Genomic DNA, 24,256 nt, shown 5'->3' with positions numbered 1-24,256 from the left:
ACGCGCTATCTCAGAGTTTCGTCTATATATTTATAAAGCAAATTTTTAAGTTTTTGATGCTTGGTACTCGTAAGACGATATGGAATATAAGAACACTTTTTGCGACATGGAAACTTGCAAACTTAAAAAAATATATTATGTTATATCACATAAAATCAGCATCGCCCAAATCATCGAGACAAGATAGCCTAATAATCTTTCTTAGAGTGCCGCCTCCCTACGGAGATTGGTAAATCATAATGCAATTAAAACACCAACAGAAACAAAGAAATATACAGGATAAAACGCAATAAAGACAAAAAAAGGACTCAAAGCTCTAATTGTTTGGTTTTCAGAAAAATCACTTCACTACCCAACATGTCCAAATAATAAATGAAATTAATATTAAAAAATCTTGAAGAAAAGAAATGCTACAATGCTATCTCACAAGCATTTGACAAAGTCTGGCACAGAAATCTGCTTTACAAAGTAAAGATAGAACTACATAGTAATCATTTCCTCCTACCCAAATCCTGCATATCAAATAAATATTTGTAAAATAACCAACAATCTAACCTCTGTCCTATCACCTGGAGTACCGCAGGGTAGTGCTCTCAAACGGCTGCTTTTTTCACTCTATACAGCCGATATAAGAGAGATCAATAATATTAACGACTTCCTTTGCTGACGACGTAGCAATACTAGCTGTAGACGAAGATCCAATACAAGCCAAACAAAACCTGCAACATCATCTGGATATACTCAGTGATTGGTACGCAAATTGGCGAACAAAAGTAAACAAGTAAACGACACATGCCCACCTGTAAGAATGGACAATGTAAGAATACCAACAGTAACAGACGCTAGATACCTTTGGCTTTCATCGTGACCAACGTCTCACTTGGAAGAAACATATCCAGACCAAAAGAAGACATCTCGACTTAAAATTCCGCAAGTGTATTGAATCCTTGGACGTAACTCAAAACTCAACAGTCAAAACAAAATTCTTCTATACAAAGCCATACTTAAACCTTTGGATGCACCTTTGTACGTAAGTAATCAAAAACTTAACTATAACTTAAGAGCGTAGGCGCACAATTTCGGACCAATGTTTTTTAAATGCATTCGTTTTTTTTTTCGAATCCTGTGAAAACTAATGTCTTTATGAAAAATTTAAACGCAGATTGAATGATTACATTATTATTGAAGGCCGAAAGTCCCTAAAAACTTGTATAATGTTTATTTTAATAAGTTACAGGGGTAAAAAAAAAAGAAAATTTAATGTGATTTTTAATTTCAAATATTTCATTAAAAAAAAAAACTTTTTGTTTATTCTAAGGGACTTTCAGCCCTCGATAATGCAGTAAAGATGTATTACTAAACTTCAACCATTGTTACTAATATTATAAATAGTAGTAAACAGAAAATGCATGCCGCAAGAGACAGATGTCTGGCCCTAAGATAATTCGCCAACGCACTATAGGTGCACGGCACTATAAGAAGAAGAAGAAGTAAATAATATAATTTTCTTCATAGCTTGATCCAAAGGTATAAAAAGAAACACAATTAATAAATTAATTATTTTTAATAATAATTAAGGTTATGTACATATTATCACTTTCTTCTTTAAATATTCTTATTTGCTGTTGGTCCTCGTATAAATATAAGGATGTTCATCCGATGGACAATGAAATACTGAGTATTCTTTCCTTCCTGCGTTAGTTTTCTTTCCGTACGGTTCCAAAAGGGAATTCCACAGGTCGTTTGCAACTAAAACATACGTAACAGAGTTTAATAAAAGTTGTCCTAGTATTATATTATGTTAGTAAATGCAATGGTCATTGTCTTTGATAGCCTGATCCAGTCTATAGATTTTTTACCACGCTTCGTTCTTTCCCTTATTCGATTGCTATCAAAATCACTGAGGGGTTCGAGATAAACTCGTTAGAGAAATTTTGCCAATGACCTACCATACTGAGCTGGTAAGTGATGAGGTCATAGACCAAATACAACTGTCACACAATAAATAAGTTGACACGATCTTTCTTATGATAACCTTGATTACTGCTTATGTCCAAATTAAAGAAAATGGCACTAAAACTGTTTTTTGTGACATTTTTGTTTATCTATAACGAAGTTTCTTTTAATAGTGGAAATTGAAACGTGATAATAAACGTATTTTCAGCTAACGATATGGTTAATTTCTATTATATTAGTAAATAACATAATTAATTCATACAAATGAATAAAAAACAATAAATGTTAAACAAATTTACATAGTTTTAAGTGATAACCAAAAGCTATATTTCACCAGACCATCTTAAGCCAAGATGATAAAAACCTAATTTTATTTTTCCTTGTATAATTTGTATAGATACTATTAGTAAATCTAAATAATGTTAGTTAATCTGGAATGCTTTTCTATCTACTTCTGTCGACAATTTTGTCAAAATTGGGTAACAAATAAAAAAGTTAATTAACCTTTTCGGTACTGTGGGGATCTATTGTCCCACGAAATTTAAAAAAGTTCTAGTGGTCCCTATTTGTCCCCTAAATTTACTTTATTCAAATATAACCGTATTACTAAACATTTCGTTATACTATGCAATCAACAATTATTCGATTATATAACCTCAAATTTTCGTTTGGGAAATGATTTATAACACAAACGTGTTTTTGTACGTGGTTCTGTGTTTTGTTGCTGTGATACATATTTTGTATTTTTGCTTGCAAAGTACTAGTAGAAAACAATTCTAAAAGCGTTTGTTGTTGAAAATAACTAAAATTTCTAATAAAATCCATTTTCCTTCATTTTATTCGCACAATTCATGTAATGGGACATGTATGTCCCAGTAGTCTACACTTGCTCGGGTCATTAGTGTTCCATCAGTTTTTTATATCGACTCTCAATAGTGACAGCAGTTCTACTTTTTGCAATTCCTGAATTATGGACAGACATTTTTTAATACAGAAAGAATTGGAAAACATCGTTGAAGAGCTAAGTGACTTGTTAGAACCAGAGGAACTTTTTACTTTCTCAGATTCTCACGAATATCTACCCAGTCACGGAAAATCTCATGAAAATCTCAACAAGAACATTCTTCGCAAGAGGAAGGTTTTAAAAGAGATCTCAAAAATATACATTCTGAAGAAGAAGATAAGACGTCAGACCTAGATGGCGACCAGTCTGGTCTCGTAATGTGGAAACAACCATACACGAAGTTCAAACCAAAACATGATATTCCAAATCAAAGGCAAGGAGTCACTTTGGATGTTGGATGAGGTTCAAGTGAGATGGATGTATTTATAAAGTTGTTTCCGAAGTCTCTATTTATACACATCGCTCTCTACTCTAATCTTACATTTGCACACCAAAATACTAAAGAGAATTAAGAAACTGATCACTGTGCAACAATGATCTTCTTTGGTTGTGCCACAGTATATTGCTAATAAAGAACAATACTTCTTCTTCTTCTTCTAATGGCGCTACAACCCTTTGTGAGTCTTGGCCTGCTTAACAATGTTCTTCCATTCTGCCCTGTCGGATACTTTCCTTCGCCACTGCCTGATGTTCATAGTTTTAAGATCCCTCTCTACGTCGTCTATCCATCTTTTACGGGGCCTTCCTCTTGTTCTGTTTCCTTGGGGCTTCCATCTCTGGACTACTTTTACAGCTCGATTATCTGGCATTCTTTCTAGGTGACCAAGCCAGTTTAATAAAGAATAATACTATTGGTCAAATAATTAATCCTACGGCAACCCAATCATAAAAAAGGCTATACCACGTGATCGATGTTGGTATTTGTTATCAAAAATGTACTATAATGATCCTGAAAAGCCTAATAATTTACCTAAGACATATTGCTTAGATGAAGTGGTTTCATGTTTTAAGCATATTTTTGGAAAAGCCAGAACAGAGAGTTTTCATGAGTCTGTTGATCACCAAATTCAAGGAAAGGTCTTTCCTAAAACAGTATATTCCACTAAAATCAATATAAACGGGAAGAAAAATTTGGCAAAAGTCTGATTTTTTTACCAGATACATATATGACTTCAACACTTACTCTGGTAAAGAGGTTGAAGCTGTTGCTTGTACTTTTGGTGAACGTGTGGTGAAAATACTAGCTAGTACAATATGTTTTTCTTATGTGTGCCCCTGTTTTGACAGGTTTTTTACATCTGTAAAATTATTAACTGAATACACCAAAATTTTAAGTGAAAAGGATGTCAATAAGTGAGTCTGATTTTCAAGTTTTGGATGCTGGGAACTGAGTATAAGGGGGCAAGATACAAAAAGTGTATTACTAATGTCTAACTGTGACAATATATCTACAGGACTTGCAAAAAGGAAACTAAAAACTGGTATAATCAGTTCATGGGGGGAGTGGATCTTTCGTACCAAAAAAAGTATCTACTTTTGATGACTATGACCGAAAATCCGCTAAATGGTGGCGGAAAGTTTTTTTTATAAATTGTTGGTGTCAGTAATAGTTAACTCGTGATTAATATACAACGATATAAATAAGACAAAGAGTAATCTCCTGAGTTTCATGACAGATCCAAAGCCAAAATGACGAGACGCTTGAGTGGTCGCTCTGGAAGAATTTCCTCACGCCAAAAGAGCATGGTGAATGTCATGGGTCATTGGCCAAAGCAAATTTCTACCAGAAGGAGGTGTCATAGATATTTTCTCTGTAGGAAAGAGACAAGAACCAAAACTATTTGTATGACCTGTGATTTGCTACTATGTAGTGACTTTAGGCATCTTTTCCACATTTTTTAATGCTAATAATGCATTTTTCCGCTATTTTTTTCATGTGATCTTATATATTTTAAAAATTAATCCTGTATTACTAATAAGGCACATTAGTAACGATATAAAACACTACTGGGACACTTGTCCCATGTCCTACCACAGAATTAAAGGATATTAAAAAAAATAGATCACTTTGGATACCAAAACAAGACTATTTTTCATATTTTTTTTTATCTGAAAAGTTTTGGATATCTGCGGAATATATTCAGTCCTAAAATAGTTAAGACTAAAATGTACTAAAGTTTTGAAGCATTCTTCTTTTTTGTACACCTGTAGAGTGCGACAAGCGAGACGTGGTTTGTTGCGAGTTGACCAAATGTTACATTTGTACTAAATAATTAAATTTTTTTCTGACTGTCAACGCAGTTTAATGCTAAAATAATATCTTAATAATTCTTTAGCAATATACTGTGCTTATTCTATCAGCCCCATGAAAGTTTATTTTCTGTTTACGCAGATGACCAGCCACTTCTCGCTTGTCTACTGTATGTACATTATAATTAATTTTATTCTATTAGAATCTAAAGTTAAAAAATACTAAATCTGGTAACTAATTTTTCGAAACCAAATTTAGATTTATGCTTTAATCTGGGCCTTCTAAGAATTGCAAGGCAAAACAGACGTTGATAAAGATGTTATTAGAGACATGGGGAATCTAAAATTGCATTCCACAACATATCTCCAGGCGCATTATACGTGACATCAAATCTTAAATTTGGTTTCGAAAAATTAGTCTACGGATTTATTTATACAAAACAGGAAATATTTATTTTCACGTTTAGAGCGTCTGTGAATAGCCGTTTTGATGATCCATTTTAGGGTGAAATACGTATAAGCAGATATACAGACGCACTATACGTCAAATCAAATCTTAACTGTCTTTTTCCTTTAAAAAAAATACAACTTACATCTAGCTTGTCCCCTTTCAGAAAAATGAAAAACATCTGGAGCTAGATACCCATAATCCTCAGAACCATCTTCCTTAGTAGGTAACGTATAATTGCTAGTATAGTTGTGTAATATCACAGTAAATTCGTCCGAATCGAATTCAGGCATGTTACTGACTTCCCGGTCAATCTGTTGCCATCCCTCCATGATGCGAGTCAACTCTTTCCTTCTGCTTCTGAATTGTAAGCCCGCAATACACGGACAAAATAGATTATGAGCTAAATATTGATTTTTTGGTGGATTTTTAAGATCAGCAAGAATGTCTAGTTCTAAAAATTACGTTAATTTAATTCAAATACATAAAATGTTAACACAACTTAAGTTAACTAAGTTAATTAAGTTTATCATTTAGTCAGCGATATTTGAATATTTGTAAAAATCCACTTACAAAACGATTTAAAAAACCTTTAATTTACATATAAAATGTTAATTTAAATTAATTACTGACTGACTTTTTGCATGATTAATAATATTAACGAAACTGATTAACAGTAGGAAAAAGGAAAAATGATGCGCTAACACAATTTTTTTTGTCTAGAGTAACTCGTATTCAGGGTAATACTAAACCTAAATTAACTTTAAACAAAACACATATGAATCTGTTTCCAACATGTTCAAAGCTTTTCAAGGTCTCTTAAAAACGGTTCTATAGTTGACCGGACCTCTTTTACAATTTATGTATAATATTGGAAAGAATGCATAAATGACATGGAGCTCAATGATGATGATAATGCTAAAAGCTGTTTTAAACATTTTCTTGTCGTTTGAAAAGCTTATAGAAGATCATTCATTACCTTCAAATTTTTTTTAATAAATATTTCACTACTATTTTAAGGATCATAAATCTAATAAAACAACCGTTGTTTTAGGTTGAGTGATTCAATGGCCAATAATAACTGTTGCTCCTATAATGTATTATTATTGTGTATAAAAACAAACCATTAACCATACGTTTTTGGATTAAAAATGGTACGTTAAATGTGTTGTACAGTTCAACTACCTTGACTTTATCGTAATAAACAATGGGGGGTGTGAAGATAAAATAGGTCTGTCAATGACCAATGGCAACAACGGTAAAAAGTACAAAAATTTGGAAGGACATTGACTTCACTAAAGACAGAATAATATGGAAAGTTGGACTATACAGGGTAAATGAGTTCTTCTTCTGTCCCTCTTCTTTATTTATGTCTTTTTTTAACATTTCTATGCATAATCGTAAATCCACATCATCATTTTGGTTCCAGGGAAATTATTCTTCTGTGAGACAAGTTTTAAATGGAATGAAATACAAATATAAAGGTATTTTGTATAAATATTTTTGTATTTTGTTTATTGTTCAGAAATAAGATGTGTATTTATAAAAAAAATTAAGGACACACCTACCACCACAATATATGAAGGTGTATGTTCTTTACATCTCATATACCTATGATATTTCGAAAATTGACATTAAAGAAGGGAACCCAAACTGACGATACTACTTAAGAGATGAAGCAAACTTAACAAAAAATTGGCGAGAACCGAAGCACAAAAGATCTTTTTGAATCAATGCAGGAAGACAAAGAGATACCAACGTTTCATAAGTGATCGCACCGACCACCTCATGCAGTCAACTATGGGTTCCCTGTCCAATAAATTGACAAGAAGAGCTGATTTTATCAACATGCAGGTGAGAGCACGATTGTTGAACTTCCACATTTCGTCCGTACATTCTGATATAGCATTCGTTCATCGACAAATGTCAAACATATTCATCCAACTTGAATATCTCATTCCCTCAACTATTTTGGATCAGTGTGAAGCTTCTCTAATCAAAAAATACACATTCTTTCTACATAAATCTCTATCTCCAAAACAAATTAAACAAGTTAAGGACCACTCCGTTTAATCGCTTACCATTTCACGAGAAATGGATAAAAAATCTCACAGGCATCTAAATACCCAACAACGTCCTCAAACTTTCAAAGTTCGGATTACAACCCTCATTCAAGGACTACTCTGTATGTAATTTCGTAGCTGACATAGAAAACATACTGTCTCACTCTAGATTTATTTCTGATAATGAAATTTCTTTTTTTAATTAGATGGTTGTAAAATTCTGGTGGATAATAATTTGTTTCTAAGAAATCTTTAACTTTTTTCAGCTTTCCGGTAGTTCAGTAAGACTTACAGTCAGTAAGAAAAAAGTTAAAGATATCTAAGAAAAAAATAATTATCCACCAAAATTTTACAACAATCTAATTAAAAAAAGAAGACTCATTATCAGAAATCAATCTAATTCTGATACCGATCCAAAACAAACCCAAATCATATCTAGCAATAATAATAGTAATGTCACTAAATCAAACAAACACTAGATATATATATATATATATATATATATATATATATATATATATATATATATATATATATCAATATGACATCAATATTGTACATAAATCGTCAAAAATATACGGAAAACATTTTTTCAAAAATTCAACCCAATGTTAGCAAAGAAAGATCATCAGTTGAATGTTATTTATAAAATAAATTATAAAGACTGCAATTTAACATATATTGGACAAACACACCAATATCTACATAAAAGAGTTATTGCACACAAACATAGTATACAAACCAACAAATTGGACACTATAGCCTTAGTTAGACAAGCATTCTCTACAAAAATAGCAACTTTTTTAATTTGAAAATGTACAGATTTTGGAAAAAGAACAAAACTAGGACCAAAGATGCATATTGGAGATGATTCACATAAAAAAAAGATCAAAACTCTATCAAAAATGCCAAATAGCCAAAGTTTAAGCAATAATACGCCTTCTCTCCAACTTTTCCGTAGTCTTCCTCATTTTTTCCTTCCTTTTGGAAACCATCCTAATACTTCCTTTGAGATTCTGTGATTAGACATTCTTTGTACATGTCGTGTGTATAATTTAAGCTTTTGCAGAAAAGACTTGGCGTAAGAGTGAACTGGAAGTGTGGGTTCTCTCTACATGATTGTAAAAGATTTGAGATTTAGATAGAAGAAAACGAAAGATAAATAAAATTGATTAATTGAACGGAATGCCATTCGGGCAGTACGTCTTAAGTATTTAGACAATATTAATTATTACAAAAGTGAAGTAAAACCAATGGTACTTATATGTTGATGAAACCTCTTCTTTGTCAACCATTTTCCATCCACTCCTGAATGTAGGTCTCTCCCAATTGCTTCCATCTTTCTCTATCTTGCGCCAATCTAATCCACTGTTTGCCTGCCACTGTTCTTATGTCATCTACCCATCTTTTTTGAGGCCTTCCCGTGCTTCTTGTTGTCGTCCTTGGTCTCCATTCTAGAATTCTCCGTGTCCACCTGTTGTCATTATATCGGGCTACGTGACTTGCCCAGCGCCATTTCATTTTTGCAATTTCTTCCACAATATCTCTAATCTTCGTTCTATGTGAAAACATACATACTTCGTTGATGAAACCTACTACTATTGAAGAGTGTCCTCTACATGCTGGTCAGATGATAGTGGTGAAAGTGGTAGTTGATAAATTGTTTCGTCAAAATAAAGTAGTTTGGTTATAAACACGGTGGTGGACAAATCGGTGGTGGTAAATTTTTTAAAAACATGTCAAAAGGAAATAGTTCGGTTATCAAACACGGTATTGGGCAAATGAGTTTCATACCAAATGTCCTTTTGATTTTTGCATCAGGTGCAAAGACAAGATATTATCGTGATGACATGAATGCAGAAAATTATGAAAAATGATTAAAAAAACAGTGATAACTCCCAATTTGCCTGTAGGATCTGATATTGTCACTGACAACACTCCTTACCATAATCTACAAATTAATAAAGCATTTACAACAGATATTCTATGCAACAACAATAAAAATAAAGCAGATATACAAAACTTACTTAAAGGAGGAACTAAGTTAACAATTGTTCTAGGTAGATTATCTCGTAGATATCTCAACATTTCTGTAACGTCACTTCTATGGTACTTAAGGATATCGTTGGGATTTTTGTAATAGCAGTTTTCTGAACAAAAGTCGTTATGCCCAGCCATTATGGTTATCATCTTAAAATGCAAAACATAATATTTAGAAAATATACTTATACTAAAAATTAGAAATATTTATAAAGTAGATGTTAAGTGAATAAAGTTAATTAAATAATAGTATCATAAATTAAAACACAGATTAAAACACAGTATCCAAGATTCAAGAATGCAGCTTTTTTTGAGAGGTACAGATATTCATCATCATCATTTTCGTTGTCTTTTTGTCTATGTCCCTACGCAGGATCGGTTTCTCTAATTACATTTTTCCATAAGTTCAATTAATCCTATTTACTCACATGTCCTGCTTAAGCACATTCCCAGTTCTTCCTCTCTTACTACTCCCAGAAACGTGCAAATCAGCAATAATTCATATTGGCTGATTATCGTCTCGTTGAATCTGACGTTAAATATGGCCGAACCATCTTAAACTATGCTGTCTCATTTTGGATCAATTGCACTCACTTTAAAATATTTAAGAAAAAAAAATTTATCAGAAAAAATTTATAAATCAGAAGCCTATGTCAAACCAATATTTATTGAAAGTAACTAAACATTAGTTGAATTGAAAGGTATAGATGCAAAAGTAACATTCTTCACTTATTAAAATTTTAGAGGTAATGAGAAAAACGTCTAGAAACAATATTATGAAGTCAGCTATAACGAATTTTTTGTTTACGTGTAGAAAGTAGCTTAATAATCGATTTTATAAAGATATGGTGTGGAATAGACCGCTAAATACAAAAAAAAAAATTACTTATTAATTTGGACAATGTTACATTTGGTACCAAAAAATAGAGAATGAGGTCCAGTGGCGCACCCAGGGGGAGTTTTGGGGGTTAAATCCCCCCCCCTCCCAAGAGCACAATTTCGACACTGTTACTCACAAATTTTAAGGCTTCAAAAGGGAGGTAGCATAAAAAAGAGCATAAAAAAAATTTCGGTGCCCAATCAAATCCCCCCCCCCCACAGGAAAATTCTAGGTGCGCTATTGTTGGGGTCTGTACTGTAACAAGGAGGAAACAGTTAGTTTTGAAACCAACCAAGCTTAATGGGAATGTTCAGATAAAAAAGTTCCATAATATTTTACGAATATAATTTAGGTATAAAAAAATTCAGTTTTTTTTTGAAAAACTTGTTTTATTTTGCTCAAATTTTACTTTAAATTATAAAACTTGCCAATAAAAAAATTTAATTTGGAAAACAGGTATCTCATTAACAGCAACGCATACTTCATTTTCTTCAGTTGCAACTCCTTCTTCTAATACATGCTTGTAAAAATATATTTCTTCAAAATTTCTCCACTTATCTCCATAATGTTTCTTTAAAAGCGAATTTACGTCTTCTTCCTTTTTGGGGTTTCGCTATACAATTACCTTTAGCAATAGACTCGGGTGCCAAGCTACGCAAAAGTTTGTCCTCGTTTAGTGATTCTTCACCAAAAGCAAAGTCTTGTGATCAACATCGGATAATAAGTCTAATTAACCACATTTCGAAGGCATACACCAAGGTTATTTACAACAGAATAAGCAAAAAATGCGAGGATAACATTGGAGATTCGCAGTTTGGGTTTCGGAATTCTCTTGGGACAAGAGAAGCACTTTTTAGTCTACAGGTACTCATCCAGTGCTGCAGAGATATGAACAAAGACGTGTACATATGCTTTAAAGACTACGCAAAAGTATTCGATAACGTAAAGCACGAAAAGATAATTGAAGTTCTCCATAAGATCGGAGTCGACTACAGAGACATTCGAACAATAGCGAGTCTCTATTGGGGTCAAACAGCTAAAGTGAAAGTAGGATCTACATTGACCAATAAAATTGAGATCAAGAAAGGGGTACGACAGGGCTGTATCTTGTCTCCTATTCTCTTTAATATATACTCAGAAGAAGTATTTAAGACAGCGCTGGAGGAAAGCACAGAAGGCATAAAGATAAATGGAGAAATAATTAATAACATAAGGTATGCTGATGACACTGTGATTCTAGCAAGTAGCATGGAGGAACTGAGTTGCCTAATGAGTAAGATACAAAAAACAAGTGCACAATACGGACTCAGACTAAATATCACAAAAACCAAATGGATGTTAGTAAGCAAAACCCAACAACCACCACAGCAACTGATATTAGACAATGAAAGAATTGAACACGTGGACTCGTACATCTACTTGGGAACAACAGTTAACTCAAATTGGATCAAGCGAAGGAAATACGTATAAGAGTAGAAAAGGCAAGAGCATCGTTCACTAGCATGAAGCAAATTTTCACCTCTAAAAGCCTCACCCTACCTCTCAAAATTCGACTTCTGAAATGTTATGTATTCCCGGTTTTGTTATATGGAATGGAGGCGTGGAAAATGACCGCAACATTGATGAAAAAAGTAGAGGCCTTCGAAATGTGGGCTTACCGACGTATATTACATATATCCTGGACTGAGCACGTGACCAACGAAGAGGTACTACGCCGGATAGGTAAAGAGAGAGAGGTAGGAATAAGTATAAAGAAAAGAAAGTTGGAATACTTGGGTCACGTTATGAGACATAATAAATATAGAGTACTACAACTGATCGTTCAAGGGAAAATAGACAGCAGAAGGGGTCCAGGGAGGAGAAGACACTCGTGGCTCCAAAACTTGCGGCAATGGTTCGGATTGTCATCTGCTGAACTATTCAGATCTGCCGTAAACAAGTCAGAGTAGCCATGTTGATTGCCAACGTTCGGAACGGACAGGGCACATGAAGAAGAAGTGATTCTTCGTGCAGTATCCGCAACTTTACTTCTCCATTTATAAGTTTTCTCACCTTGAACCAAAACACAGTTGACGTTTTTTAGCTTTTTTCGGATAAAGTAAAGTCGTTTACATGACTGTATGCCAAAATGCAAAGAACCAGGAGCTTTTATGACTTCCTTTATTACCGATTTTCAGTTTGCAACTGTTACGTCATCTCCAAGCTTTTTAACAATACCAAACCTGTCTATTTTTGAATATATTCGTCAGGGCTAACAATTATCTTGCGCTTTTTGATTTCCTTCATAATATTTCCAAAAACGCAATCTGAACCTTTTCCAAACTCGTTCTCAGTCCATACGTAGGAAGTTATGTTTTCCATAGTAAGTTTGGATTTCGAAGACCCTTTTCTTCTTCTTCAAGTGCCATCTTCGTTCCGAAGGTTGGCGATCATCAGGGCTATACGTATTTTCGAAACTGCTGACCGAAACAATTCGTTGCTGCTACAGCTATACCATTCCCGTAGATTCTTAGCCAGGAGTTTCGTCTTCTTCCTATGGACCTTTTTCCTGCTATTTTCCCTTGCATAATTATTCGAAGCAGTTCATATCTTTCGCCTCTTGTAATGTGTCCCAAGTATTGCAGTTTTCGTTTTTTGATCGTAAATATGACTTCCTTTTCTTTATTCATTCTTCTCAAGGCCTCGACATTTGTGACTCTCTCGGTCCATGATATTCTCAGGATTCTGCGATACATCCACAGTTCAAATGCCTCTAATTTTTTGGTATCAATCTTTTTCAACGTCCATGACTCCATTCCGTAGAACAGCACAGAAAGTACGTAACATCTCATCAGGCGAAGTTTCATTTCAAGGCTCAAATCTCTTCCGCAGAACACTCTCTTCATTTTAGTGAATATGGATCTGGCTTTTTCTATTCTTATTTTGATTTCTGCTGAGCTATCGTTGTCTTCATTTATAAAAGTGCCTAAATATTTGTATTTGCTAACTCGATCGATAATTTCATTGTGTAAATATAAATTTTGGACATTTTGTGTTGATTTCGATATTACCATAAATTTAGTTTTCCTTATGTTCAAAGATAGTCCATATTCTTCGCTGCAGTCTGCTATCTTATTCACCAATGTCTGTAGCTCTTCAAGTGTTTCTGCGATCAGAACGGTGTCGTCGGCAAATCTCAGATTGTTTAATCTAACACCATTTATTTTAATACCTACGGATTGCTCAGAGAGTGTTCTATTCATTACGTCTTCGGAATAGAGATTAAACAGGGTTGGTGACAGTATACACCCTTGTCTCACACCGCGCTTTATTTCGATTTCTTCAGTGGTATTATTCTCTACTCTCACTACTGCTTTCTGATTGTAGTACATATTTGCTATTAGTCGGATGTCTCGTTTATCTAAATTCTTTTCTGTCAGGAGTCTGATTAGGTGATCATGCCGCACTTTATCAAAGGCCTTGTTGTAATCTATGAAACACATGAATACATCTTGATTTATGTCAAGACATCTTTGAGACATAACGTTCAGTGCAAACAACGCCTCTCTTGTTCCAAGTCCATTTCGGAATCCAAACTGGGTATTAACTCTGAGATAGCGCGTAGTTTTCTGTGTACTCTAGAGTGTATAATTTTCAGAAATATTTTCAGTACATGGCTCATCAGACTGATTGTACGGTAATCACTGCATTGTTTGGCATTTATCTTTTTTGGTATAGTAACAAAGATGGATAAAAGCCATTCTTGTGGTATTTTTCCTGATGTGTAAATGCTATTGAAAAGTTTAACCAAAATGTGAATCGAGTCTTTTTCTATTAGTTTAAGGATTTCCGTTGGTATTTCATCTGGACCTGGGGCTTTACCATTTTTCATTCTTTTTAGTGCGTACATTACTTCTTCTTCCGTTATTTCTGGACCTTCGTCTCCTTGTATGTTACTTAGCCTTTCCCTTAGACTTAGACTTACCCTAAGACCCTTTTACAACACAACAATTATTAAAGTATAACTGTCGACTATAATAAATGGATTTATCTGGAAGTTTCGGTAGCTCCTGATTTTTTTGACAATCAAAGCTTAAAATCAACAAGTCATCTTTGGCCTCCTTAAGGTCATAAAATGAAGTATATTTTAGCTTATGTACTCGTTTCCTTGTTACGAAAGTAGTTTTTTGCTGTACATCCTTGCATACTTTTATTTGCTCGGTAAGTGACAAGCAAGTTAAACAAACATCCACCCGGTGGCTACCAAATTATGAATTATATTCTGTGTTAAAATTTATCTAAAATATTGCTCTTTTACTTCAACAGTTTTGTCTTGAATAGTTACAGTCGTCAAAGTTTACGTACATTAAGTTCAACTGAGAGATGTAGAATGTAGAAAATGGGGCGGCCAATAGAGCCTGATACACTGCGACCTTTGCAGATCTATTGTGTTTCCCCCTTATTTTAAAGCACTTCATCTAGCTTGGTCCTCTTAATGAGACTCAACAGTCTTGATAGTGGCCTTTTCATGTAGCCTGGTGCTTCCGGTTTTTCCTCTCCGAGTTCTAGAAACCGCATTCGTGCGAGACCTTCGCAATGGCACAGAACGTGTAGAGCGGTTTCCTCTTCTTCCAGACAGAAACGACAGGTGTCCTCTTCTGTCAGGCCTATGAGACTCAGGTGTCTATTGAGTCCCCAGTGCCCAGTGAGCAGACCCACTATCATTCTGACAGTCCTGCGTCTGTGCGAAAGTAAGTCTGCTGTAAATTTAGCCGAATGTCCTTTGATGAACTGTTTGGCCTGCCTCTGTCCTGGTGAGTTGTTCCACCACTCAAGAGACTTCTGTTGTACCCATTTGTGTATGGCTGCTCTTTTTTTCGTATTTGCGATTCCAAAGAAGGGTTCCGGACCAACCAGTGGCGTAGATACGCCTTCTCGGGCCAATTCATCGGCCTTCTCGTTGCCACGATGACCCTTATGTCCCGGCACCCAGGCAAGTGTCAACCTGTTTTGACTTCCCACCTGAGAGAGGACATCCAAACAGTTCCATACCAGCCATAAATCGACCTGTACCGAACTGAGAGCCTTTAGAGCCGCTTGACTATCCGAATAGATAACGATGGAGTCGTTATCTACATTTCGGCCGATTAGTTCCATAGCGCACCTGTGTATAGCAGCTAATTCGGCTTGAAATACGGTCGCGTATGTTCCTAGACATACCCGGACTTCCGTCCTTGGTTTTATGCCATATATTCCAGCCCCCGTACCTGTATCCGTTTTGGAGCCGTCCGTATACCATATTGAGTTTGCTGTTAGCGGCGGACCAGTTTCCCAGTCTTTTTTTTTTGGTATTATAATTTGAAAATTTTTGTTAAAACTATACCTCGTAACCATTCGGTCTACAGGCATTCCTAGAACGGGGTCTGTCTTTATGTCCTGGTATAGCCTTAAGTTGAGATGTATCTCTCAGTTATCTTGTATCTCTCAGTTAACTGAGAGATACTTTTGAGCCATCTTATTTGTACAATAATGTGTTTCGCAACTGTTTAAGCTATTCAAAAAACGCATAACACTAGCTTTTTTAGCTGTAAACTCATAAGAAGTTCTGTCCCCTTCTCTTTTCTCTTTTGTCACCCTAAACCTGGATACATTTAAGGTTTTCAAAAATGTAGATATTATCTTGTGTTGCATAAAACTTTGAGTGAAAGCGTCTAATATCCTGAGCTGATATTGTTCTGCATAATAGTGCGCCACTATGGTGGTTGCATGTCAGGAAGTTCGGAAAGCCTTTTGTCGTATATCTAAAAAAACGAAAGATAAACATAGGTTAGATTGGCTATCGTTTATTTTTTATCTGAACATTTAAGTTGAGCAAGACATCTTAAATTTAACAATGCAGAGTTAAGATTAAAGTTAGGTTAAATACCTGTGTTTCTTACCTTACTTCTCTTCCATTTTTCCGGTGCCGTCACTCGTTTCCTAACAGTTTCACCAATACTTTTGTTTACTTACATCCATTATTTTTGTATTTTATTATTTTAAATATCGAGAAAAAATCGACAATAAGTGGCACGTGACCGTAAGCCTCCGGAGAATATTAGTTTTATGATAACAACGCGATTTTTATATTAATTTGTACAAGAGATTGTTAATTCTGCTCTCTCAAACTTCGAAAGATTGTGTATTTTAATGTGGAGAATACGAACCAACTAAAAACGCATTTTTGACAAAGAGTGGAAAATGTGACTTTTCCATCTATACCCTTCAATTAAAAATAAACATTTTAGGGTTACAATTTTATTTCTAATGCAACTTATTTTCTACATGTTAGGCAATTATCAATACACTTTATTAGGATTTAAATTTATTCGATAGTTGTTTTATATCTTTTAAAATTGTTGCATAATTTTTACTAATTAGTACATAGGATAAAATTTCAGTCTTCCTCCGTCACTAGTTCAAGTTGAACGAATTGGAGCTCTTCATTTTGAAGCTTTGTAGACGACTTCGTCCAAAGCCAACCTTTTTCAAACTTTCTACATTAAAAGTTCAGTCCTTGATCTTTCAAATGCCGCTAATTAGGTGTATTTATTGTCATAAACAAACCAGTTATGATTTAAAGAGACTAATTTCTAAGAACAAAAAATATGAGATGAAGGCTCAAGTCCAGTAGGTAGTTTCAAAATGCGCAAATCCATCAACTAATTGATATACCGTTGCGTTTTGGGATATATAGACTTTACGAACATCTTACTGACAAAAAAAAAATTAAATTTCACAATTTATTAAAAAAAATTGTTTAAACAATTGTTGACTATCATTTTCTCTTGGCAATATGCACTTTTGTTATAAGGGGACTATTTTATGAAATATTCTGCAAAAAAATGGAATCAGAATATTTTTTCTAGCCAGTGCTCTCCTACCCTACTCGGACTAATTGAAATTTGTGTTCGAAGGAATTAAATTTAGTTTTTTCTACTATTTGTTTGTTAGTATCCAACCGTATCCACATTTTATCATTTTTGATTTCTTTTAACAAGTGATTTTGCTGATTTTACTTAAAAATTTGTGTATGTTCACCAGACATTTTTAAAACTACATTTTGCTACTTGCTCCTCTAATAATTTTTGATACTAATTATAATTTGTTACCGTTGAATTTCTTGTGTTTGTACTTCGTTTATTATTATTATTTTTGCGTGTTTCGCAAGGTTCTACATACCAAGGTAGTCCATTAAGTACTTTACCTTTACAAAAACGAAAATTTTGGAAAAGTGGTCATTTATTTCTCAACATAGTCTTCTTTTATATCGATACACTGACCAGCAATTCTGCAACTTCTTTATTCCGTTTGAAAAATACGTTTTCTCGATTTCTGCAAAATAGGCATCCGTAGGGGTAATAACATTCATATACTCTCTGCCTCATTCAATATTTTCTGCCCAGCAAGTGACTTTTTTATGGCTGAAAAAAAAACGCATGGGACCAAATCTTGAGAATAGGTGGATGGCACAGCAGGTCGTACCCCAATTCGACCAATTTAGCCGGGACGATGACGAATGTGTAGGTGAGTTCTCATGTTGGAAGAGCACTTTTTCTTCACTAAATGGGGCCTAGTTTTTAGCAATTCGACATCAAATTGGCCCAATAATTCGGCATAAAAGACTCGTGTGACAGTTTTACCCTTCTCCAGGTAGTCGATGTAGACCACGCCTTGTGAATCTCAGAAAACGATGTGAATCACCATTGCGGCCGATAAAATAGTCTTTTTGGGCACGTTTGTCGGATGCAGTTTACTTCATAGACTATTTCTAGGTGTCTGGTGTGTACCAGTGGCTCCATTTTTCGTAAATGGGTCACGAAGCATGGCCAAACATTGCTTTGAAGTGGTTTTAGAGTTACGCTTGTTGTCAGGAGTGATCAAATGTGGCACTCATCGCTTTGACAACTTTCTTATGCCCAAAATTACATACAAGATCTAGCCCACGCGGTTCTTTGAGATGCATACTGTTTTAGCTATCTTGTGTATGTTCAATCAGCGGTCTGCCACAAAATCATCGATTCTTGTAACGTCATATTTTCCGTGGTAGCCGTTTTCGGGGCACCTGGTAGAGGTTTATTAGAAACCGCCCTGTGACCACGTTGAAACTCATTTTAGATGGTCACCACTCGTTCCATTTTTCTAAAATCGTTCCATTTTTTTTAAATTGGCGAATCACACACGGTCAAAACAATATTTTAAGTCCGATTTGGCTAAAATATGGACATTAGCCATTTACGAGAATGTTCTATATTCTAATAACTTTCTTTTGCGATATTGGCGTAACTGGTCGGTGAGGCTTACAAGTACTTACAGGAGCGCTGTCATATCTACCTAAAATCTTACATAAATCTATCTGATATCGTCTTTTATTTTTGCCGTCTGCTTGCTTTGATATAAGAAAAGGCAACCCAAAGAGAAGAACAATGCCGTAAGAGCCAAATTTAAGAAAGTATAATTCAATATTTTGTGCTGTCATTTCTCAAATGTAAGATGATGGTCCACTGTCAAAATAATAGCAGTAGAAGATGGAAATAAAGTCAAAACGAATGATAAAAAATCTTATAAATAAACTAGCTACCTTCCAGTGATTTTTTAGATCCGTCCTCTTATCATTCTTAATACGTTTAACCAACTCTTTGGCCATAAATGGTAAGTTTTGTGAAATGGCGCCATTCTCCGCTACGTTGAATTGTGAATCCCACTGAAAACTTTGTGATGTGTTTAAGGAATAACCGAATAGTTTTGGATTGAATTCTTTTAAAATGTTTGCTAATGTAAGGAATCTTTTCCAATCCGCCTCTCCACCTAGAAAATGATAATAACTTAAAGATTAACAAATACGAGAAACTAAGAAATAAGAATATTATATATATATATATATATATATATATATATATATATATATATATATATATATATATATATGTATATATGTATATATATATATATATATATTATCGCATTTAAGATGAAGACAGTCCTAGATGTCGGCTATCCAAATAAACACAGATTTAAAGTTTTACACAGTTATATAGGATGAAGGTTCACATTTTTTAAGATACTCAACTAAAATGTAAATTTGATTCCACAAACAGGGTAAATTTTCGATATTTTGCTCCGCGTTAGAAATATCTAAAAAAGTTATTTACAAATGTTGTTCATTGTTCTAACCCCATATTTTAAATTTGACCTAGAGTTGAAATTGAATCGGAATTATGAACAGAAATAGAATGTTCATAAATCCTAATTTGGATTCTACGATTTGTTTGGCCTATATAAGATCGGAGGCAGTCTGCATAAGGAATTTCGTAAAGTCCTTGTTGTTCATTTGGAATGTTGTCTTTGATTGATTGGACGAGAGATCAAAGTTTTTGTTGGAGGGTAAATATTGTCTTCATTCCTCTTGATTTAAGAATTTTGTCGATTTTGTCAGTGACACCTTTAAAGTAAGGAAGAGCTTTCGTATGATAAGGTTCTGAGTCTTTGGATTGAGATTGAGTGAGATTGATATCTGTGGATGCTCCTATTGATGTAATTTTCGCGGTAACCGTTTTGGATAAGGGCTTGTTTTAAACAAGAAAGCTCAGCGGATCTACTTGCATCATCGGAAAGGCGTATTGACTCTGAGATAGCGCGTTAATGCCTGAATTAATTTGTGAAGATGGATGATGAGAGTTGGCATGCAAATAACGATTGGTATGGGTGGATTTTTGATAAACATAGTAATGATAAATATAGTAATGAAAACCTTGGGATTGGTTTTTCCTTTTGATAACGTCGAGAAACTGTAGGGATGAATTAGTTTCCACCTCCATCGTGAATTTTGATACTAGGATGTATACCATTCAGATGGTATCGTCAACATATCGTAGCCACGTTCTACACGCTAACAGCGAACTCTATACAAAACAACAAAAAGTCAGGAGACTCCTTTTCGCAAATCCAAGCTTGCTTCAAGCTATTGGACGATGTTAGAAATAACCTTTTTATCTCGTTTATCCTCAATAAATAATATGTTTTATACTCTGTATGTAGAGAAAAGACGTTAAAATAAAAGTAAAAGAAGGGATGCAGGTTGGATTTGCGGTGCACCTAATTCGCTATCGAAGAAAAGTCTTCTGACTTCTGGTTGCTTCATATAGAGCGTATAGTTATGTAACTATAACGGCCAAATTAATTGTATTTTATTTCAGTTTGAACTATCACAAGTGTTCCTGATGAGAATTGAACAATTCACGTCTAGAACAATGGTGGAGTTCGAATTGAAAGGAGATAGAATCGTGTAATTTCAGTTCATTGTCTTTTCCCTTCGTAAAAAGTGCAAAAGGTAGTGTTTTTCAAGGGTAAACTATAGATGTATTGTTAGAATACAAAGGTTATTCCTAATATCTTCCAATAGCTTCTACTAAGCATGGATTTGCAGCAAGAGAAGACTCTTGACTTCTATTTCATGAGATTCCCTTTCTGATTTGGTTTTTTGTAAAGATCATATGTGAACTCCATATTTACTAAATTATTTTGGCAGTTGCTGTTTTAGCAATCTTTTTTTTGAATGTACTTCTTATACTTGTTCCTGTTCTAAGATTATTTTGACCTATCCAAGGTTTTTCTTTGCTTATTCTTTACCTTTTCCATTGCCTAATCCTTGAGACATTTTGCATTTGGGACTTGATTTTTAGCGTTTATTTGCGTTTGATCAATTTCCAGAACTTTCCATATACTGCAATTTTCCCAACCCCACTTTGACCTCTTTTGCTGTTTGTGAGTACTCTTTTGCTATTCTTTTTAACCTTTTTTGTATATCTTGCTCTTGTTTGATAAAACAATTATTGATGAAGATTCATTCATTCCGTATATATTTTAATTTATGTTTGTTTTGCGTAACCAATTTTTTTTCCGCCATATTTTCCAGTTTTACTAGGGGCGCATTTGCCCCGAGTTTTACTGAATTTATGACTTTTGCTTGTATTTTATGACGTGGGTGATTATATCATCAACATAAAAAATTTTTAGTTATTCATTCTCCTTTAATAATTTTGTATAATTACCTATCGACCACGATCTTCCTCTCTCCTCCGAGAACAATTCTTGTTGCATAGTTGCAGAAGATATTCCAGTACCGGCGCTTAAGCTGTCACCCATAGCAGCTATGATGTCGATATCCCCAGGGCGTACCTGATTAACATTTGTTGGTACAGTGTCACTTCTTATTTTTGTGTGGCTTCGGTCGCACGGAAAATCTGCAAAAGGTGGTTTTTCTGCCAATGTCTAAAAAATAAATTACATAAAATATAACAAATATTAATATGCTGCAAATTTGCATATTCTCTCTAAATAAGAGAATTCCTGGAAACTCGGTAAAAACGATATAAGAGAAGATAGATATGGTAAAAACTTGGGATTTTCCTGGGTGTCCCACACAGCATCTTACAATAGAATATTATTTTAAGTAATAAAAAAACTGATATGTTTTTGTACACACTTACAACAAATCAAAAGATGGAAAAGGGAAGTACTTTTTAACTGTGTAAAAGATTTTAGTTCCTAGGTTAGCGCTTTCGGCTTAGGAAGCCATCTTCGGAGCTATGGTCAAATATTTAAGTATAACTACTAGGAGAGATCTTTTGGTAACAAAATTACAGAAAAAGCTGGTTCTATTTATTTTTTCGTTATCATTGAAAAAATATAAAAAGGACTATAAGTTAGACTTCACAAAAACACATTAGAAAATTTGGTTATGGTATGAAAGTTAGAACTCCAAACTTTCCAAATAAAAATACTTTCAAACTAGCGAAACCGAATTCAAATTTTTACCACTGCGTTTCCTAAAACTTGCGAAACAAACAGCTGGATAAATTACTCGGCAAGGGAATCTAAAATTGCATTCCACATGCCGTTCATCCTGGTCAAAATTCGTAGTGAATTCAGTTTCTGGTACTCCAAACGAAGTAAGTAATAAAACATAACGACGGTATTAGATTTTTGTTTTTTCTTTTTCTTTTGATCTTTTCAAATGTTTTAAGTGTAATTTTTTAACAACGGTTTTAAGTGTGGTGATAAAATAAAAAATACTTACATCGCTTTTTATCAGCAGTTTTCTATTTTTCTCAGTTCTTACAGCATGTTGACTCGGAGCTCCTAATCGGATTTTGAGTCTTCGCACTAAATTCTTAAACGCCGGATCTAAAAATGTTCTTTCTTCTCTGCTGTATGTAGTAGATATGGATAATAGAAGCATTAACCATAATATTGACCTAAATATGTATATTTTGTTGTTCATATTTCTTAAGAAAATCCAGTGGTTTCTATAAAAGTAGAATTATTTAGTATTATCACAGTCATAATAGCTATAACTGGTTTTGACTGCCCTAAATATCTCTTTAAGAATACACCCGAAAGTACAAAAACCTAAAAATAAATCACTCTTTCTGCTTCAGCCTTTTATAAGTCGACTGTTCTATACCAGCCCTATGAAGAATTTTTTTTTTATAAATAATATATACTAAAACTAATACTTAACTCACTTTTCATTATAAGAAATAAATACTTGGTATTTGTATTAGTTTACCAAAATATCTACGTCTGGATATACATATATAGATATACCAGAATATCTACATATAACGCAATACCCAAATAACTACATAGAAATAACGAAACAATATTATCAAAAAGTACAAAAAATAAAGAAATTTTAAAAACACCAAAGAAAAAGAGAGTAGTAGATATAATTCTTAATTGTGATATGCTTGAAAGTGGGCCGCTGAACACAGTCCGGGTTGATCGAGACAGTTCATGCAACCTTTCCTTGTCAATTTTCGCACACCTCGCCTTTTACAAATAGCGCAGATCTTTCTCAATCCAGTCTTTCCTGCTTCTTTTGAGAAATCAAATATAACATGCAAAGTTTTGAAAGTTGACGGCTGATTGATGTTTTCTGCCATTTTTCTATAGCCGGCGCCATACTTTATAAAAAAAATGTCTTTACAGCAAGCTTTTGTATGTTTATACATGGATATGTGTCCTGCTATATAGTACCTTCGATTTCAACAGCATTTGATGAATTAAGTGTAAACCAACCTTGCTAGACCACGCCTAAGATTTTCGCAGAGGGCCGCATGTTTCTGTGTCTTGATCCATTGCATTAACTGAACCCATGCTCTGGTCATACAATTCCACGTGCCTTGGCTTATTGTATGTGGTTACCTCCGTTCGGCTCGCGGAGATAAGAATACGGCCGAGGTCAGAAGGACCTGCCTGTAGTAAGAGGCGACTAATGGGTAGGAATCGAGAGGTGGAGTGTCGTCGCTTGAGGTGTCGGGTTTGTAGAAACGCACTCGAGACGCTTAGGCGTCACGGTCACCGGTCTACACTCCTAGTATCCGAGACAAGAGTCTCGTGGGACCACTCTACTCTCATTCCAAGAGAACCAGGCGAGGTTGAACGAGCTGGCACGTACCCGCCTGGAGATTTAAGAGTGGTAGGGGAGAGATCCTCGGCGGCGACCTGTCTACGTGCGAGGTGGAAATTCCTCTGCCTGCGTTACCTGTCCGCCCGTTGGAGGGGATTACGGATAGGTGAGGTAATCGCAACACAGGTACTACGGGGGATGCATCTCGCCACCTTCATTTTGATGTTGGACTCGTAGGGGCAGTGGAGGCGCTAACGGTCGTATGCCGAAAGGCCAGGTAGAC

General features: G+C 34.6%; 1 protein-coding gene across 1 annotated transcript; it reads right to left on the bottom strand.

Annotated features, from left to right (window-relative positions):
• Positions 1–1,593: 1,593 nt before the first annotated feature.
• On the bottom strand, positions 1,594–22,857 carry LOC140431755 (phospholipase B1, membrane-associated-like). The gene is made up of 6 exons (XM_072519636.1): positions 22,639–22,857; positions 21,611–21,830; positions 19,141–19,367; positions 9,649–9,811; positions 5,704–6,012; positions 1,594–1,749 (listed from the first exon to the last, which is right to left on the bottom strand). Exons 1-6 carry the CDS (start codon positions 22,840–22,842, stop codon positions 1,616–1,618), a joined length of 1,257 nt encoding a protein of 418 aa, XP_072375737.1. The 5' UTR covers positions 22,843–22,857; the 3' UTR covers positions 1,594–1,615.
• Between the last annotated feature and the right edge of the window lie 1,399 nt (positions 22,858–24,256).

Source organism: Diabrotica undecimpunctata, unplaced genomic scaffold, assembly GCF_040954645.1.
Source record: "Diabrotica undecimpunctata isolate CICGRU unplaced genomic scaffold, icDiaUnde3 ctg00001891.1, whole genome shotgun sequence".
Taxonomy (NCBI): domain Eukaryota; kingdom Metazoa; phylum Arthropoda; class Insecta; order Coleoptera; family Chrysomelidae; genus Diabrotica; species Diabrotica undecimpunctata.
Note: the sequence above shows the minus strand (reverse complement) of the source record. Positions and strands in the feature narration are given on the sequence as shown.

Excerpts from the sequence above, each read along its gene's own strand:
- LOC140431755 (XM_072519636.1), bottom strand. The coding sequence starts at position 22,842 with ATGAACAACAAAATATACATATTTAGGTCAATATTATGGTTAATGCTT. Across the intron at positions 19,368-21,610 it reads AGGAAGATCGTGGTCGATAG|GTGGAGAGGCGGATTGGAAA; the intron begins GTAATTATACAA and ends ATCATTTTCTAG. Across the intron at positions 6,013-9,648 it reads TAACTTAGTTCCTCCTTTAA|AACTAGACATTCTTGCTGAT; the intron begins GTAAGTTTTGTA and ends CGTAATTTTTAG.